The following is a 19,514-nucleotide window of genomic DNA, read 5'->3' as shown; positions in this document are numbered from 1 at the left end:
AAAGTGACACCCGAGTGGCAGCCAGCTGGCCAGCATGGCCGTTGGGGAGAGAGGAGGGGGGTCAGAGCCAGTGAGATAGAAAGGTAATGAAAGACGGGTGGAGGCGCAGCGCTTGTGGCCTCCCGCTCCCCTTTGTGCGGCAGTGACCATATGCTGGCACACGCACCAACGCTTCACTGGAGATGGGGGAGCTGAGGCGGCACGGAAACTTAAGTAATGGGAGAAGTCGGAGCCAAAGCCATGGTGGATTAGAATGAGTGTTATTTTTTTACAACTATTTTAAAAATTCATCTCAGTGGGGACGACTAAACTAGATTACATACAGTATTTTATAGGCTGGGTTGATTGAATTAGTGAAAAAATATTAAAAAGCACGTTAATATTTTATTCACTCATAAATGTTGTCCCCACTCCAATTAGCTGATTAGCTCCTCACATGACGTGATGGAAGCTGAGTACAGTCATCTCTCCATAACATCACCCCTCAGGTCACTTCAAGTTCTTAGCTTTTAATGTTTATATAAAATATTACATAGATTTTACATGATCAGTTAATGTAACAATCAAAACAAATGATTCTGTATGTTCATATTTGACCTACAGGTTAAGTGTTTATGCACATGAATCAGTCCATCACTTCCAGTAGCTGCACAGTTTCCCTCAGATCCTCCACAACTGCATCCACATCTGCTTTGGTCGTCCCCCTGCCCACGCTCAGCCTCAAGGCATTAGCCGCCACCTCGGAGGGGACGCCACAGCTCAGAAGGATATGGGAAGGTCTGATGGATGGACACAGGGCAGTGCATGGGAGTTATGCAACTGCGATCAATATGGTGCAGGGACAAAAGCATCACACGTGAAAGAGGGACTCCTTTACCTGTTTCCACTGTCTGAATGGCAGGCAGCGCCGACGCTGGCCAACAGCCTCCTACAGTTGGACAATACCCTCCAGCCTAAAGCAGGAGAGATTAATCATTCAGAGCCTTTGTAGTTTACAAATAGCCCTGTGCAGGTCATGAACTGCCTCTGACTAACATTGGTGTAGGGTTAGAGGACACTGTTTTAGACTGGCAGGCCAAAACAGACATAGGACAGAGACAGAAGAGTCATGACATCACCTTGTAGTCTTGGGCCCAGGATGGACACATTACATGTGTTAGGGAGGATATCGGAGGCAGGGTAATGGCTGTTGAAGTGGATCTTGTCTTTAAAGACGGTCTGAAACATAAAAAAATAATGATGGTATAAAGAAAAAGTTTAAGTCAAAGAAGAAACATCCATGTGAATGACAATCATACCACAGTTCTGCCTTAAGCACACTACAAACTGCTAACATCTTATATACATTTACATCTATCACAGTCACAATGAGAATATGATACTAACCTTCAGTCGTTCTTCCAAGTAGCGTTTCGTACTTTGCATTTGAGTCTCATAATCTGACAGATTATTGGTGACCAGTTCTGCAGCCTAACAGAAACATAATAAATAATAAATCAGTTATAGCTATAAACGAAGCATGATATGACATGTGTGGTCAATGGTTGTAGTCTCTTAAATCTCTCGTCTCGTATGATTTAGGAGGGTCTCTGTTTTCATTTGTGTGTAATCATCTTAACCCCTTAGTGTTACTGCATATAAACTTTAAAACGCCTTTAAAAAAACATATCAAAGACATACCCAAAGCAAATTGAAAGTTGTTCTTGAATATTTTTGAGAGTAATCTGTGGTTTTGGTCACATTTGAAAGGTAACACTCTGGAGCTCATCCCCAAAGAGTCAGAATAACTGTAAGTGCTACTGTTATTGAGTGATGGAAGTTGAAACTCACTGAAAAATAGTGATTTTTTTTTATTTTCTGCCTAAATAATTTGGGTAAATACAGGTCTGCAGATCATTATAGCTGGAACTTATGGGCTGGAAAAAACAATGGGGTCAAAGTATAACATATTGGCTACTCCTAGTTCAAAATTTGATGAAGATATCTCAAAAAATGCCTATTTTACACAGTTTTTAAAAAATTATAATAATAATAATTATGATTATGTATTTATGGAGACTCCAATAAAATCCTTGGTAACCATGGTGACATACCACAGAGACGAACATGTTTCTACAGCAGCCCACAACAGACAAACCAAACATAGGCTCTAGACCAGGCCTTTTGCTTTCTTATGTTACCTAAGGGCCACCGTAGTTCTTCGACACTTTTGGAAAGGGGAGGGAAGAGCGTAGTGGTATTCAGTTGGTTGCAACCCTACCACTAGATGGCACTAAATCCTACACACTGGAGCTTTAACTATTTTGGTTTACACTAATTATTTAGCAAGTGTTACCATTCTGTGGCACATTGTCCATCTTTGTATGCCCGTTGACTCTCTCACTGGCTGATATTTATTTATAAATCTATTCTTGGACTTCTGACTACATATTTGTGTTTAGACGTGTGTAGAAACCTCAGCCAATATATGGCCTGTGTTCTCAGGACTTCATACAAATGCAGGTCCCAAGAGTCAGAACTGAACTGGGCAAAAAGGCTTTTAAATTTTCTGCTTGTGTCCACCTGGAACGATGTGCAGAAGGACTTGAAATTGACACATCTTGTTACTCTGGGGGAATTCAATTCAATTTTAAAAGACAGCGAAATAAGCTCAATTGGATCTTGTGATTGCACTGTGTAATCATGTAATCCAACTCTTGTTTTTCTTGGAGTGTGTGACTGTATTTTATTTGTGTCTTATTTGTTTGATGTAACCATTTTGCTTTTGTGCTGTCGTCTTGGCCAGGTCACTCTTGGAAAAGAGGTTTTAAATCTCAATTAGTTTTTTTTACCTGATAAAATAAAGGATATTGATTGATTATTATCATTTTCGAGGTTAATTCACAAAGTAACAATTAATTCTCTGTCTCCCACTAACTCTTCCAATAGGTGTCAGGTATAACAATGACAGTATTTTCAACTAAAATTTTATTCAATCTTATGCTTGTGATGTTTTCACCCTGTGAGTCTGTGTGACAAAGTGTGGTGCTGCAGTGACCGACTGTAAAAAGAACTACCACAGAAGCAGTTTTTAGTACTTTGCTAAGCGTTCATTTCTATCTGTGGAAAGTTTTGTCACTGTAATAGCATCTCAACTGTATAAGGTGGTGTGTAGTTAAAATTCAGGCTGCGTTCATGGGTGTGGTCTGAGAAAAGGTGTTGGAAGTAGGGGGGTAGGAATAATGACCAGCTCCCCCGACTATATGCCCCCGGCCCCATATGGCATCACAGCTGATGTGATCCCATTGTAAGATTGTCTGTAGTTAAAGATTTATAACTATCTGCCAAAATGCTTTGACAAGACATTTATGTTCCAGCTGAAATATGCACCATAAAACCTTATTTATAATCAGTTATTCAGTGTAAGCTTCCAAAGAAATGTTCTAAAAACCATAAAACATAAATTCCTGACACACATATATGGAGCAGGAAACTTACCTTTCCCAGTCCAGCAATCATTGGTGTGTTTTCAGTGCTGTAATGTTCAGAGATAGAGAAAATTGACCCTATATTTAGATCTTGGCTGTTGTTTCATGCATCGTCGGTACTTCATTGATTGATTTCACAAGTAGTATGTTACCCTGGTCTGAAGTTTCTCTCCTGTCCACCTCCAAACAGCATTGGGTACAATGGTGTTTTTGTTCCAGGGCTGTTCACAAACAAAGCACCAATCCGAGGGGCATAGAACTGCAAATATCACAGGACTTGTCAATAAAATGTTTTCGTTCTGCTGCCAAATAAAGATATTTTTACAACAGATTCCTGACCTTGTGTCCCACTATGGTGAGGTAATCCACTCCCAGTTCACAGGCATCGACTCGGATTTTCCCCAGAGCCTGAGCGGCATCAGTGTGGAGCAGGATCCTGATCCGACCTGGCTGCTTGTTGAGAGATTTTATTCTTTGGCAGATTTCTTGGACTGGCTGACAAGAGGAAGATGTTTCAGCATACATTAGACCGTACTGCACACAGCTTCTTGTTTTAGCATTGTATTGAAATCATATTTAATATGTGACACATGGAAGCACGTTTCAGGTAATGCAACTTCATCAGCACCAATCCTCCTTCAAAAATTGACTGATTTGATTCTAACATTCATTCATTCATTCATTATCCTTAACCGCTTATCCGAACTCTGGAGCTGGAGCCGATCCCAGCTGATATTGGGTCGTCAGACTATCATAGGCTGACACATAGAGACAGACAACCACGCTCTCATTCATTCCTATGCGCAATTTAGCAAAATCAAACCAAAGCTGCATATTTTTGGAGGAAGCCGGAGGACCCAGAGAGAATCCACACTGACACAGGGAGAACATGCCCACACAGAAGAGATACAGGCCGGAGTCAAACCGGCGACCCTCTGTGAGGCAAGAATGCTAACCACTACACCACCATGCAGCCGTTATTCTAACATCTTTTATGATAATAAAAGTAGAATTTATATATGATCAGTACTATAAGGAGACAGAAGAGAACCCAGAAGAGGCCGTCAGGTTTCCAAGCCTCTATAGGCACGTTTCCATTAGGTACTTTTCCCTCTAGTGAGCCCAACTTCCCCGGTTAGCATCTCAGGTAGCGGCTCAGTAAGGACCTGTCTCGGGTAGGTACTTTTCTGAGCTGCTACTGACTCGTCGACGCTGATTGGATACAGTTGAGGCGGGATATGACCTGAGTAGAACTCGACACAACCACAACATAACAGCGGCATATCATAAAGAAATAAGCAGAGCAGACTAAGACGAGAGAATCGAGAACAAGAAACCAAAGAAGAGAAAACGATGGACAAAGGAAAAAGAATGTCTCGACTGTTTGGACTTGCAGCGTCGTTGTCAGCGTTGCGTCAATGACATCACGGTCAAAATTGTCGCTGAATAATCACGTAAGTGTTGCAACTATTTACTTCACATTTGAACTCCGTTGGTTAGCCGCTAAAAAAGTACCTGTATGGGAACAGAGGCCGAGGGGAACTAACAAGTGGGCAGAGCCAAAACACTCAGCCGTTTTCCAAAAAGTACTCAGTGGAAACACGCCTAATCTCATTCTTACCATGATGACTCCTGTCTCATTGTTGGCCAGCATGACTGAGATGAGGCAAGTGTTGGGATGCACTGCAGCAATGATATCCTCCACCTCCACACGGGCTGTGACCTTAGACACAGGCACATATGTCACATCTGTGACAAAAACAGTTACAAACAGGTCAAGAAAGGAAGCTAACACAGAAATGTTTTTCTCCTGGTATTTATCTGAATAAAACTTCACAGGATGGTCTCCTACCTGCCTTTCCATGTTTCTGTAGGTGCTCAGCTACTAGTTTGACTGAGTCGTGTTCCACGTTAGAGGTGATAATGTGAGGAAGGCCATTGCTTCCATTCTGGTGTCCTTCAGCTTGCTCTGTAGCCATGCAGCTTCTCCTGAAGTGCTCTACAGCAGTGTGGAGCACCAGATTATTGGCCTGGAATAAGATTGGCTTGCTATGAACCACTATACTGCACAAAACACTTAAGGCACAACACAAATCTGATCTAGTGTTTAAAAACTAGAGCGATAAAATCAAAAGTGAACTGAGTGTACTGATTACCTCTGTTCCACCTGATGTGAAAATTATGTCTTCTGCTTTACCTCCAACCATTCTCGCCACATTCTCTCTGGACTGAGTAATTATTGCCTTGGCTTTAGCACCTACAAATAAAGTGGATTTAAACAAGAATTACTTTTTTATTGTTTGTGCGCTGAGAACATCATTAGTGGGGTGCTGTGAGGGCAAATTAGGGAAAAGCAGGATTAGCTCACTGAGAGTGAAAGGAAATTATTTTATGCACGCACCCGGCTTCTTAATTCTAACATCAACCTAATAGCATTTTGATGATTGTTTAAGGACTCTTCACCTGCTATATAAGTGCTGCTCGGGTTTCCCCAGGCATCCTGCAGGGCTTCAGAAATGGCTTGAATCACTTCTGGTTCCAGCGGAGTGGTAGCATTGTAGTCCATGTAGATCCTATATTACATTAAGTACATTCACTTAGTTTAACATTGAATTTGATTTAGGGTGAATGACAGGCTGATACGACATGACCAACCCAAGCCATTCCCTCCTACCTGTCTCGATTCATTTCTGAATAATGGTGAAAGTCATGGTCAGTGAGGGTGTGGCCCTTTACTGAGGTGATGTCATCAGATTGTTTGGCCATGACACTCCTAGGGAGAAATTAGATATTTTGTATTATGTCTGTGTAGATTTAATACAGCAAGGCAATGTTTCCAGTACAAGCTAAATGCAGCTAAACTTCTATTTATATCATTTTTGTGTGATAGGTATTAGTAGTACCAGTGGTGGTAGAAGTATTTAGATCCCTTACCTCAGTAAAAGTACTAATATCACACTGTGAAATTATTCCACTGCAAGTAAAATTCCTGCATTCAAAACTTACTTAGGTAAAAGTACAAAAGTCTCAGCATCAAAATGTACCATGTAATGTAAATGTAAATGTAAAGTATCAAAAGTAAAAGTACTTGTTCTGCAGAATGGACCCACTCAGATTGTTTTATATATTCCATACACATATTATCACATTATTTGTTTTGATGCATTTATGTAAGCAGTGTTTTAATTTACTAAAGATAGGGCTAATTTTGTCTTACATAAAGTTACTTAAATTGGAAATACAAGTAAAGTACAATTACCTCAAAATTGTTCTTAAGCACAGTAGTTGAGTAAATGTACCTAGCTACATTCCACCACTGGTTGGTACAGTACCATTCCCAGAATAGTAACTGGCTGCAGGTCAAACAGCAGGTGTAACTGAATCGTGATGGTTCAACAGTATACTGTCAACTGTTATTATACTCAAATTCAATGAATGAATAAGTGAAACCCATATACTCAGCACGCAGTAACGTATGTAATTTAATGCCAACTAGATATCTCAGAGGCTACAGAGACGGCATTACATTTACAGTTACATAATTTACACAGTGTTATTACTATGCCAATAGCCATCCTTTGTTACATGCTTTTTGAGTGAAATGATCAATAAATGTCGTTTGTTACACTTTTGATGAAGTTTTATGTGTTTTCTGTAAAATTTGAAAAAAAGAGTAAGGCGATTATTTTAACAGGGTGACGATATGTTAAAGAACTAATTTTAAGCCAACATTTGTCCGACCTCTGTTTACTAAGTCCACTCTCTCAGCTCACATTACATCCACGCTGTCAGCAGCTGGCGTGACAGGTATTTACTCTGCCAAGTTATCGGGTAGCTTCCTGGTACCAACTATACTTACGCTTAATTTAACGTTAACTTAAAACACGGATAAACTTGTAACTGGAACATTAAAACAACCTGTCTTATTCCTGGCAACGTCTGCCAAGCGATTCCGGGGTTATATTTACAGCTATCACCATAACTCGGCAGGTCACATCTGTTTACTTTAGCTCAAGCTAGCTCATGCTGCTAACACATTTTTGCTAGCAATATCACATTCAAGATGACTGTTAATCTTCTTTCAAGCTCCCAAGGTGAGTCAGATATGTCCCCCTTCGTATGACACGGCAGGATGAGATTCTTGGCTTTGTGTCTAACCTTGTAAAGTGATGTATAGTTGTCCTGAATAGATTTACTAGCTACTGTCTGAGTCAATCATTAGCGAGCTAGTCAGTTAGTGTGACTGGATGGATGCGGCGCTTCTCCGCTGGGTTGCCAGGTGTCTTAAAGGGACAGACGTCAGATTACGCTCAAAACAAAATACCATATACATTCATGGAAATAATTTTTAGACCACCCTTTTTCCTCTATTACTTGTTCATTTTAATGCCTGGTACAACTGAAGGTACATTTGTTTGAATAAATATAAAAAAACAAAAAAAACAACAACTAGCTCATAAGAGTTTAATTTAAGAGCTTATATCTAGCTATTTTCCATGGTTTTCTTGACAATAACCAAAATTATCATTTAAAAAAACATGGAAAATGGCTAGATATCGGCTCTTAAACTCCGATGAGCTGTTTTGTTTTGTGATCATTATATTTGTCCAAACAAATGTAGCTTTAGTTGTACCAGGCATTAAAATGAACAAGAAATTTAATTTAATTAAAAACGGTGGTCTAATAATTTTTTACATGAATGTATATTGTATAAGAGTGCAGCGTTTTATATGGAAGTGGAATTTTAATATTAACTAGGACTGCAAGCAGTACTGAACGGGCCCTCGCAGTACACGCATGTCGGGGCATGCTGCCGTACTTTTTATTCCTCTACATTTAGCTGACAGCTTTAGTTACTTTTCAGGTCAAGATTTAAAATGAAAAACATGATACATTTAAAATAATTACCCATTTTTATCAATTAAACCACTTAAAAGTTTATAAGGTAGTTAAAATGAGCGGAGTGGAGTCATTTCACAGTGTGGTATTAGTACTTTTACTGAAGTAAAGGATCTGAACACTTCTTCCACCACTGTCTTTTTTACTTCTTTACTTTTTTTTAAAACTTTTTTTACATTTATTTTTTTTCTTTATTTTATTTTATTGTTTTTTTGTTTTTAATTTTTACATTTTTTAAATTTTTTAAATTTTCAAATTTAAAATTTTCAAATTTTCAAATTTTCAATTTTTTTTAATTTTTTCTAATTTTTTCTTTTTTTTAAATTATTTTTTTCTGCGTTTCTGCGTTTCTGCGTTTCTGCGCGGCCTTTTTAGCTTCTGCGCATGCGCAGCTTTTTTCGCTTTTGCGCATGCGTGGCTTTTGGCGGCTCTGCGCATGTGCGGCCTTTCTGGACAATGCGCATGCGCATAAAAAAAGAAAAAGAAAAAAGAAAAAAGAAAAAAAAAAGAAAAGAAAGAAAGAAAAATAAATGTAAAAAAGTAAAAAATAAAAAAAGTAAAGTTTTCAGATCTTGACCTGAAAAGATTATAACATTTTTCGCCAGGTGTGACTTATATTTAAAGTTTCATGAGTTTTGGGGTATGTTCAGGCAGTGAAAAATGGGATCATTTGGGAAGAAGAAAAAAAAAAATCATTCGAAATACAATAGGGACCTCGCAGGTTGTTGCCTGCTCGGGCCCTAATTAGGATAATAATACATACTAATAATAAGAAGGTTTCTCATGACTTATGAGCAGTGGTGAAAAGTACATTTACTCAAGTACTGTACTTAAGTAAAATTTTGAGGTACTTGTACTTTACTAACTTGAGTATTTTGATTTTATTTAACTTTTTACTTATACCCCACTACATTATAGGCAAAATTTGTACTTTTTAGTCCACTGCATTTAGCTGACAGCTTTAGTTACTTTTCAGGATGAGATTTAACATAAAATATATGATCAATTTTAAGTGATTAGACTTTTTAAAATAAAATCTTATCACAATATATTATTTAATTAAATTAGCCCTGTCTTTAAAAAAAATAAAACACTGCTTACATGAATGCATCAATACTAATAATCTAATAATATATTTAGAATATATATAACAATCTGAGTAGGTCCATTCTGCATAACAAGTTCTTTTACTTTTGATACTTTTGTACTTTTACTTCAGTACATTTTGAATAAAGGGCCTTTACTTGTAGTGGAGTAATTTTACAGTGTTGTATTAGTAATTTTACTTAACTAAGGGATCTGAATACCTTTTCCACCACTGATTATGACTATATTGACTTTTTTTTTTTCATTACAGTGGCGGGAAGGGACTTCCATATTTTTATGTACAATGCGTATTTTGTTATATGAATTTTAAGCTTATAACTTTTGAACATGAGTAAAAGCAGTTTCCATTTAACGTCAGTCTCTCTCAATAGTGATGAATAGGACAGATTAACTGTTCATTTACAGAAATGATTTACTCATTTTGCCCAGTTTGTCTGCGAAAGTCAGGATATTTGTCCTTCCGCAGAACAAGAAAAGTTTATGTCTGTGCAATTTTAGTAGATGAGGATTTAGGAGAATGAAGATAAAGTTGTTTTGTTATTTTTGGGAACTTTGAAAGATCAACCTCACCTCCTATAATAAGTCAACAGTATAGTAAACTGTGTAGACAGAATAGGTTACAGACACTCTGACCTTTGAAAACAAAACCATCCTCATAATGAAATCCATTATAATAAAATAAAAATGATCCCACACACATTATGACATAAAGTCATACATTTTATTAAAGCATGCTTACAATCTTAACCAGGATTCAAAATTGTAGCTTTTACCTCATCCCATCAGAATGAGCCATTTCCTCATGTTTGCCCTATGAAGCAAATAAATGCTATTTTCCTCGGTTTCCACTAGAATTATTGCTGATGTATTATGGAGCACTGCAGTGTTTAATGCAACTTTGAGTACTTTCAAAAGCACTATGTAAATCAGATTTATTATTATTATATTATTATTTTGCCCATTACTGATATATCCTACCTGACTGTGGAGGAAAAAAATCCCCCAAGCATAGAGAATACAGAAATAATTCATTTTTGGCATGTAAACAAACTGACATTGAAATGATACATTTCAGGAAATGAATTAATATTTAAGTTATGATCCAGCCTGCTGTGGCTCAATTTTTTTTTCTTCCTTTTTTTACGTGACACGTGAAAAATAAATGCAATAGATTATATAAAGAAGAGGACCCCGTTGCTTTGTGTTGCATAATTTCCATGTTTATTTAATATATGACAATGTGTTTAGTGTACACAAACATTTGACGCTAAACTCCAACACTCAGAGACACTGACTGAACTACTGCCCATTTAGGATTTTGTAAATGGGTGCAACTTTATAATACACTGTTCACAGCAATCATGTTTATATACAATGCAAAATCATTTGAAGAAGGAAAAAGAAATTAACTGGTGAAGATTAAAAAAAAAAAAAAAAATAGGCGTGGAAGCACAAAAATGTAAATGATATTCCTTCAAAAAGGGGGAGGGGAGGGATTAGAAAAAGTAGATTTTGTGAAGGCTGTCAGAGCATGATGATGACAGTAGATATTGAAATAAGAGTGAAAGTGACAGTAAGGTTACCTACAGCATTACTCTGTACGAGATGCAATGCCTAACAGGTCCACAATGAACCAACGTCCCCTCACACTGTCAGTGGACAGATTATTACAGGTATATCCCTGATAGTAACCCACCTACAATCAATAAGGAACCAGACTGTGAAAACAAAAGACAACATAAGCACTCCAGCAGAATAAGTATTTTCAAATATCAATGTACATTCAGTGTGATTTGTTGTTTTTTTGTGTGACTCCACCAAAAAACTCTGGTTGGCTCAAATGTGACTCACAATAAAAAGGCCCAATGAAAACACGAGGAATCATCTCAACACAGAGATCAGACCGGAGCAAACCCAGGCTCGCAATTGAAAGGAAATGAGACAGAAATAAGTGCTTGAGACAGTGTAATGTACAGTACAGCAGGGCGTTCCTTCAATGATGATGCTATAGCTGGATAAAATACACCTGCAGTCTCTGCATCCGACAAAGTCTATGGAGACTTTGACCCTAACATGATCACAGGACTTTACGCAATAAACATTACAGACGTTGGACTGTTTGATTAGCCACAGCAACTGACAGTTGCACACATATAGGGCTGTAAAGTGTTTTGATTCAATCACTTAAAAATACAGTATGTCCACAACACACAGAATACTCTCCAATCTCAGGAAATATGCTTATAGTATATATTGTTGTACGGATTACTCAGCTGCAAAAACAACATTCTGCACTGCTATTATATTATATATTGCATATTCTTGCACTTTTGTGTACAGTTTAATGCTTTAGGATGCTTTCTAAGGATGTCAGTGAAATCTTTCTACTGTCACTAAGCATGCTCTCCAGGCTGGCTGACCTGAGGCATGCTCATCAGTCAAAAACTTTCCACAACAACTCAGAAGCTTGTTTCTGAACAAGATGAGTTTCAGGTTGATAATTTGTTTGAATGAGATTCAATAGAATATGCACAGTTGCAATATTTTTTAAATCAAAAACAGGCATACAGTCTCTGTAGACAAAGTCAACAGCATTGATTTTTTTCAGAGAATCATTGTTTAACACAACCCTGCAATTATAAATTAGGGTTTTTTAATGTATAAGCATAAAGTATACTCTGTGTTAAGGACACTCTGTATTGTATGACAGCTTTAAGTTATATAACATGAACATAAATGATACCTTTTTGTCTGAATATGTAAGTGATGATGATGATATAAGCAGGAAAGTGATGTAATGTGATCTGCAGACACTTCCAGAACAAGTAATATAGCAGCATGGAGGATGTAGTTTCAAAGCAACTGGTGCAGAGGCATACTGTACAGTATGATTGAAAAGAGAGGCACTACATTTAATCAATATACATATCATTCAGAAAACCAGTTTCTTATTCTGTACTATGAGGAACAGTTTTTGATCACTGAACAAGGTAGCTTTGTGCAGCTGAGGATGGACAGACCACCGTTATATTCTCTACCTACAATATATCAACCTTTTCAGGTGGAGATTAGTTGGGTCAAAGGTCGGGTGTGACTATCCTACTCTTAAAGGGGATAGTATTATTCAAGTAATCTTCAGCACAAAGAAAGTGGCCAATCATAAAGTTATTAATAGCATTAACTGCATGGGGACGAGGTTGTATTATTCAAACATTTAAGGAACTCATATTAAAAAGTGCGGTGTGCAGAAATTGCACGGTACTACGAGTTTAGAAATATAAATGTCTTTGTAAATAAATACATGCAGAAATAAATAATAAAGCTGTTAAATATCTAAATATATCACATTTTAAAACAAATAAAATTCAGGTAGAGAATGAGATTAAATTGGGAGGATTAATGGAGATGACATTTGATTACTTATTGTGTGAATGTACAGTAGATACCCTTGGTGCTCCTACAAGTAGCTAAATGACATGGATTGATCAAAGATGCCACGAGAACATGAAATCTATGATGATATGCCTTTCCCCCGCCAGGCTGTGTGTGCTAACGTTTCTAAGAAGTTTTAGGAATAGGATGCAGATTACTCGATGTCAAGATTCAGAAAGAAAACAGAATTATTCTAAAGAGTTACACTCATCTGTCATTTTTTTTTCTTTTAGCGTGTAATTCTAGCTGTACGCTGTATGCAAATCAGATAAGACAGTGTATATATAGCTGTAGAGGAGAGAAGAATCTGCATGTTTTTCTATTTACTGATGCAAATGTAGCTATGTGATCCTCACTGACATGGCAGCTTTAGGTAAAAATAAATGTCACTGCATTTTTTTAAGGAGTAAATGTATAAGGCTTGATGTGTCACTGACAACAACTACAGTACATTACCATACGTATGTAATCTGAGATAACAAACTGTTGCTACTTCCTCCGTTTTTCTTCAATCTTCCAGCTATGATTAAACTCCAGTACAGTACAGTACAGTGACAGTTTTTTTGAAGAGGTTCTTCAGACTACGAGACTCACACCGCAGCAAAGGCCTGACACGAAATGGGCGCTTTAAGTGCTGAGGACACTAGTGACAAACTGAGAACGTACAGGGGGAAGATGGTTGTTGGTGACTGTGGTGGAGGGGGGTGGGGCTCAGCACAAGGGGAGGGATGAGGACAAGGATCTATGTACATCTTAGTCTCTGCGGTAATCCTTCTCTCATGAGATGTGTTTCACATCCTCATCTGTCCGGCTCGTCTTCTCGACAGTTTTGACCTGAGATGCATAGAGGAAAATAAGTTTCTGTTAAAGACACATTTATTATTTTTAGTCATATAGATGGACATACTTTTCAGAGGCCATTTCCATATTAAACATACTTTTTAAAATTTGTCTTTTGTAATATTACATTTACAGACACTGAATTTTAGGTCTTTATTAAATGTAAGCAATAATCATTATAATTAGGAGAAATTAAATAAATGAAGACATGAAATGTTTCATTCTGTGTGTAATGGATCTATATAATGTGTTATTTCCACTTTTTGAATTGAATTACTGACATAAATACATTTTCTGTGATATTCTAATTTATTGAGATGCACCTGTACATCTGTTAATTTGACTTATTACAGTATTTTTTACCTGATAGTTCCAGCAAGAAGAGGATTAAATGCATACAGCCAGTCATGCATCTCTTTGTCATTAGTGGCTTGAAGCAGTATTCCACGATGTTCTGTGCACACGGCGAATGTGTATGGGGTCTGTTGAAAGTTAAAAAAAGAAAAAAAGAAAAACGTATTACACTTAGCTGAAGGTTTTCACCATTAAGAGAGCAGAAAGAGTTGGAGAATTTGGTTCGTCACCAACCTTCAGCATCGCCTGCTGATCCTCGCTGTACTCCACCTGGGCAGAGGAGAGGTTGAGGATGGCCCGCTCCACAGAGTCTCTCTCTGTGTTGTAGATGTAGACGTACGGCCGCCGCACAACAACGTAGCGCTTCACCCATCCGTTAGTGTGTGGCTCCAAGAAATGTATGTAACCCTTCTTTGACACAATAGGGCTGCAAAAATAAACGTGAAAAATCAGCACGTGTGAAACAAAGACAGAAGTCTCCACAGCATAAAGGCATAGGGTGCTTTCACACCTAACCGGTTTGGTTTGGTCAAAACAAACTCAGGTCTGTTTGCTGTATTGTACGGTTATTGCTAGTATTGATTCATAACTAGAGCCTGAATGATATATCGGTGGACTAATATTATTGGCCAATATTGAATATTTGTTGTCTGTTAGGCATCAACATGAAAACCTTTGTTTACATATTATATAATGCAGAAAACAAAGCATTGGGTGATTTGGAAAAGCTATTGTAAGCTATTTGTAAGCTATTTATATTGTGTTTATTTATGTTTTATTTAAATGGTCAGCAGTTGAAAGACACTAAACATACAGTACTCGTTTATTTAGCTTTTTATTTTATTTTAATGTATTCTTTATTTCTCAGTTATCATTTCTAAAACTGGTTGACAATGTTATACATTGTATGTATAATGTGTATTATGTTTAATATTCCTAATAAAGTTATTGTTTAAAAAAGCAGACTTCATGGACAAATTGGTGCAAAATCAGTTCACAACCCACATAGAAAAGGTTTAATTTAATCACAGCACAAATTTCATATTATTTCTTGCCATATCAGTTGCCCTCTCCGTCAGGTTTTATTCACAACATATAGTCGATTTGCAGACTAATTATACTGATAATGCTTATGATCAGTTATTTCTTTGTGAGCTATTTTTGAAACAGAAAAACATATTATATACACAAATATAAACATCGGAAGCAATAAAGTGAAGCATAAACTTCTGTCAGTCACCAGAATTTGATTTCCCTACATGAGTCCTGATGACACAGGATGATAATCACCAAAACTATTCAATTAGGAATTATCTTTCAGTCTGAAACTTCACTTAAATGCAATGGTGAATAATTTTCCATTAGCCTGGGCCAAATGAACTGAACTGCAGATGTGAAAGCACCCGAGAGTTACTGTGGCAGACTCACCTGACTCTGATCTCCTGGATATCAGGAACAAATCTACGGATCCTTGGTTTGGTTTCAGAGGCTCCATTGATGGACTTCTTAGCCTCTGCGTCCTGCTGTGTGTCAGGACTGGGGCTGACGGCACGAGAGCGCGGCATAGGGGGTCTGCAGAACAGAAACATGAGCTCTCTAAGTTCTAGTAAAGAAAGCAGCTACCTAGACCTTTTGTGACCACTTTGCAATGAATGAGTGACATTATTAGTGCATCATGTTATCACTCTACCAAACATTTTAATCAAAGAAGAAAGAAAGAGGAACAACAAAGCCTATTATGGCTACCAAGGATGACAATTTATACATACCAATAATCTTACAAGTGCATCTTCTGACTGACCTGAGTTCAGCGTTGCTATAGCAGCCCTCAACCAGTGATGGACATGTAGAGGAGGGTGTGATTGTGTTGAGAGCAGAGATTGAAGCCGAGTCTCTTAGCATTGTGACAGACATCTCTGAGATCTATAACACACACAAACACACAGGTGCTCACTCAGCTGTGAGGAACAGATCAACAGACAATGTGATGTTTTTTTAATTTTAACTTTAAATAGTTGACACTACCTTGCTTTCACTGGCGCTTACACACACATGGCTGTATTCTCGGTTGAAGGAGTGAGTGAGCAGCCGCAAACACTGTGTGTAAAAATGACATAGAACTTAAAATGTCTTCAACGGTTAGATACAAGATAAGTCAAATCATAGAACAGGACAAATTCTTATCTGTCAACAAAAAGTTATACATGAAATGCAGTAAGTTCAAGTGAAGATGGCTGACCTTGGCAGCGAGCTCCCTCTGCCTCTCAGTGATGATTTCAGAGCCGGAGATGACCTCCAGATCGACCTCGGGGGGCTGAGGAGACTCACTAAGCTCCTCAGCGACGCAGGAATGCAGAGACTCCTGACCCATGAGCATGGTAGACTCCAATTTCTCCCTCAGCAGGAGGTAATGTTTGGTCTTCTCCACCTGAAAGAATGGGGAAAAAACATCACAATTATGATTCAATCATGAACTGTGCTCCTTTGACCTGTGGAGTTCCTCAAGGATGTATCCTGGATCCTTTCTTATTCTCCCTCTACAAGTTCTCTTATCTATCAGTTTGGCTGTGCCTCTTAGTATTGCTATGCTGATAATATCCAGTATGACACAGGTTGCAGAAAAGTTGAATGTTGCATAAAGAAAACAGAATTCTGAATTTGATGCATTGATTTTTATTATTTATATACACAGTGTACAGCCTCTTTTAAATCAGGGTTGTATTTCTGAAGCCAGGGGAACACTTGGCTATATTACATCAGAAGATCAGTGCCTGATGTCTCATTGTCTTCTGCAGTTAATCACAACAAAAAGTTATTGTTGTGAAATTTTACACTGGCTTCTAACTCAAAGTTTAGTTAAAAAAACTTTAACTCATTTCATATTCCCAGTTAAGCTTTAAGAAACATCTCATGTGAGTGATTCAGCCTTGTTATTTTAATGAAGAAAACCTGCAACATTAAGCCAATAACTGTAACATGATTACAATTAGATCAAAGTCTGCAGCTAAGACTTGTGTAATTATCTTTAATACTTTGTTTTCCTTCAATAAAAGTGATATGCTGTTCTTTTAAATGATGTTGGAAGTTTTTATTCACATTGTGTTTATATTAGAGTTTTGCAGTGATTCTTGTAAGGACTGTATGAAATAATCAGATCTTTCTTTACTTAAAAACTCAAAGGGACTGAATCTCCATTTATTTGATGTTTTAAGATTAGAACCACATGTTCAGGGTCAATAAATGAGGGCCAGTAGCATTTCAAGTATTATTCAAAGTAGTTTATGCTATAAAACAAAAGGGATTAAAGCTCTCACATCTTGAAGGAGGCTGAGTTTCTCCAGCTCCCACTGGTGGTCCAGAATGAGGCTGTCACTACGGGGCCTCCACCCTGCCAGGTTCTCCTCCCCACGGACGTAGGCCACTGAGGTGTCCAGCACCCGCCTGCGTCTCCTCTGCATACCTGGAATGGTTGGGTGCAGAGTTAGAAATGTGTCAAAGTTGATCCCAATGCAAAATAGTAACTTTGTCTTGACTCTCACCTGGGCTTCCTGCATCTGCCAGGTTACACAGGCTGACCTCATAAACTCCAGTTACACGGTTTCTAGAAAGAGAAAAAAGGTCTCAATCAACACAGAGAACACAGCAGCTGTGTAATGTTTTTATAGTCTAAAGTTTCTAACTCACCCATCGGCCGCTCTCAGGCTTCCAGTACCAAAAAGGTTTCGGATTGAGCGGGAGGCTGACAGCTTTGTGTCTCGAGAGTAAAACACCATGCAGACATCTTTGGTTATGATTGCAGGCTGGGTGCAGTTCTCCATCTGCAAGTGATAAAGGAGGAGAGATTTTCTCACATTGATCCTGTCGAGTAATTCACACATGACCTCTGACACTATTCCTGCCACTCAGGAATGCAGGCACTGTGCTGTACCTCCAAGTAGGCCGAGAGGGTCATATAGATCTTCTCTCCATATGGAGTCACTCGGTTTAGTAGCAGGGAGTTGTGCATGGAGCTATCCCAAGCCGCCTCGAAGCGGTAGAAGGTCCTGAGGCGGAAGCCAAGAAAATAAATTAGAAGTCAGAATTTAAGTCCTTCTATCTAAACAGCAAATTAGCAGTTGGAGCTAAACCCATGCTAAAGGCTGTCAACCTAACAACAGAGATGTTACAGGGACAGTTTGGATTTTTCAAGTCGGGTTGTATGAGGTACTTAGCCATAGTCAGTGTATTATCTATGGTAGATATAAGTCAGCACGCCCCAAGTTTGAAAAAGTAGGCGATTAAGTAAACTAAGCAACACACTGGATGGGAGCAGCTGCAAAACGTATTTTAACCTCCTAAAAAAGGCCCACCTGATTTTTTTTTTGCATCAGTATAAGTCTAGGCTATATTTGGAATATTTTCACCACTTGATCTTGCTGTCACAGCCCTTTCTGTTGGGAAACTGAAATTGTTATATCCATCTGTTCCAGGCATGTCCAAACTATTCCAGAAAGGGCCATGTGGCTGCAGGTTTTCCTTCCAGCCAAGCAGAAGCACAACATGCATGAGTCATTTAATCAACTGATCTCAGTGTTCAAACAGCTGATCAGTAGAATCAGGTGTGTTCTCGATTGGTTGGAACAAAAATCTGCAGCAGCATGACCCTTCAAGGAGTAGTTTAGACGTGGCTGATCTATTCTTATTTTGACGTCACCAGACTCCTTTGGGGGGGGGGGGGGGGGGGGGGGGAGAGAAGTGATTTTACCTTGAAGAACACAGAGTTGTTGGTCTACTGCTGCCTCAATTGGTTAGATTGTTTGTGTTAATGTGTGACTTTGGTTAATACAAACTAACCCTTTAAAACACCAAAGTCACACAATTACACAAATAATAATAACTGTGGACCACCACCTCTTGTGTTTTGCTAGGAAAAATTGCTGTTTCTGGCATAGGAGTCTGGTGGCTTTGAAGAGAGTACAGATAACAGCTTCAGTTTCCTGTTGGAAAAGGCTGTCTGATGGCACGGTAAAGCGGTGAAAAAATGTCCCCCCACCTCCTACTTTCTGCATTATACTGCACTGTGAACTAATTTTTATATTTTTTATGTCTATTGTATATGTACAAAAACACTTTCTGCTGCCACACTTCTGTGCAATATAAATATTCTATTTCTTACAATTTTATATATGTACTCTATACTATACCATATGACATTTCAGAGAACAATCACTGTGAGCCAATGCAACGAAATTTGGTTCATGTGCATATTTTTTATGTAAAACTGGCATAAAAATGACAAAAAAATTACAAGTCTGTCTAAGTCTCCAAGTCTAAGACTATCATTCTAAATATAGCATAAACTTAAACTGCTATTGATTCTTTTAGGTGCTAAATTATGTTTTGCGGTTGCCCCCTTCCCAATTGCAAACATCTAAA

At 38.0% G+C, this 19,514-nt stretch overlaps 2 protein-coding genes across 24 annotated transcripts in view; both read right to left on the bottom strand.

Annotated features, from left to right (window-relative positions):
- Nucleotides 1-489: 489 nt before the first annotated feature.
- scly (selenocysteine lyase) lies at nucleotides 490-7,722 on the bottom strand. 3 transcript variants are annotated; one of them, XM_059341336.1, is made up of 13 exons: nucleotides 7,626-7,722; nucleotides 6,142-6,240; nucleotides 5,931-6,040; nucleotides 5,624-5,724; nucleotides 5,320-5,497; nucleotides 5,089-5,216; nucleotides 3,807-3,962; nucleotides 3,620-3,726; nucleotides 3,478-3,514; nucleotides 1,387-1,470; nucleotides 1,119-1,218; nucleotides 878-953; nucleotides 490-779 (listed from the first exon to the last, which is right to left on the bottom strand). In XM_059341336.1, exons 2-13 carry the CDS (start codon nucleotides 6,231-6,233, stop codon nucleotides 626-628), a joined length of 1,323 nt encoding a protein of 440 aa, XP_059197319.1. In that variant the 5' UTR covers nucleotides 6,234-6,240; nucleotides 7,626-7,722; the 3' UTR covers nucleotides 490-625. The 3 variants fall into 3 exon arrangements, with proteins under 3 accessions (XP_059197319.1, XP_059197322.1, XP_059197321.1); XM_059341339.1 differs by lacking the exon at nucleotides 7,626-7,722 and adding an exon at nucleotides 7,386-7,603; XM_059341338.1 differs by lacking the exon at nucleotides 7,626-7,722 and adding an exon at nucleotides 6,727-7,332.
- Nucleotides 7,723-10,671: 2,949 nt separating this feature from the next.
- Nucleotides 10,672-19,514, bottom strand: part of kif1aa (kinesin family member 1Aa) — a 56,754-nt gene continuing 47,911 nt past the window's right edge. For all 21 annotated transcript variants that reach the window (XM_059342101.1, XM_059342102.1, XM_059342107.1 and 18 more), the window contains 11 exons: nucleotides 18,028-18,142; nucleotides 17,784-17,917; nucleotides 17,639-17,700; nucleotides 17,414-17,559; nucleotides 16,339-16,527; nucleotides 16,125-16,196; nucleotides 15,901-16,022; nucleotides 15,528-15,671; nucleotides 14,334-14,526; nucleotides 14,109-14,227; nucleotides 10,672-13,739 (listed from right to left, as the gene is read on the bottom strand). In XM_059342101.1, the coding sequence (XP_059198084.1) occupies nucleotides 13,697-13,739; nucleotides 14,109-14,227; nucleotides 14,334-14,526; nucleotides 15,528-15,671; nucleotides 15,901-16,022; nucleotides 16,125-16,196; nucleotides 16,339-16,527; nucleotides 17,414-17,559; nucleotides 17,639-17,700; nucleotides 17,784-17,917; nucleotides 18,028-18,142 (1,339 nt within the window). In that variant the 3' untranslated portion in view covers nucleotides 10,672-13,696. The remainder of the gene's footprint in view (nucleotides 13,740-14,108; nucleotides 14,228-14,333; nucleotides 14,527-15,527; nucleotides 15,672-15,900; nucleotides 16,023-16,124; nucleotides 16,197-16,338; nucleotides 16,528-17,413; nucleotides 17,560-17,638; nucleotides 17,701-17,783; nucleotides 17,918-18,027; nucleotides 18,143-19,514) is intronic.

Source organism: Centropristis striata, chromosome 9, assembly GCF_030273125.1.
Source record: "Centropristis striata isolate RG_2023a ecotype Rhode Island chromosome 9, C.striata_1.0, whole genome shotgun sequence".
NCBI lineage: Eukaryota > Metazoa > Chordata > Actinopteri > Perciformes > Serranidae > Centropristis > Centropristis striata.
This window is presented reverse-complemented; position numbering and strand designations above follow the sequence as displayed.

Excerpts from the sequence above, each read along its gene's own strand:
- scly (XM_059341336.1), bottom strand. The coding sequence starts at position 6,233 with ATGGCCAAACAATCTGATGACATCACCTCAGTAAAGGGCCACACCCTC. Across the intron at positions 6,041-6,141 it reads TCAGAAATGAATCGAGACAG|GATCTACATGGACTACAATG; the intron begins GTAGGAGGGAAT and ends AATGTAATATAG. Across the intron at positions 780-877 it reads CATTCAGACAGTGGAAACAG|ACCTTCCCATATCCTTCTGA; the intron begins GTAAAGGAGTCC and ends TCCATCCATCAG.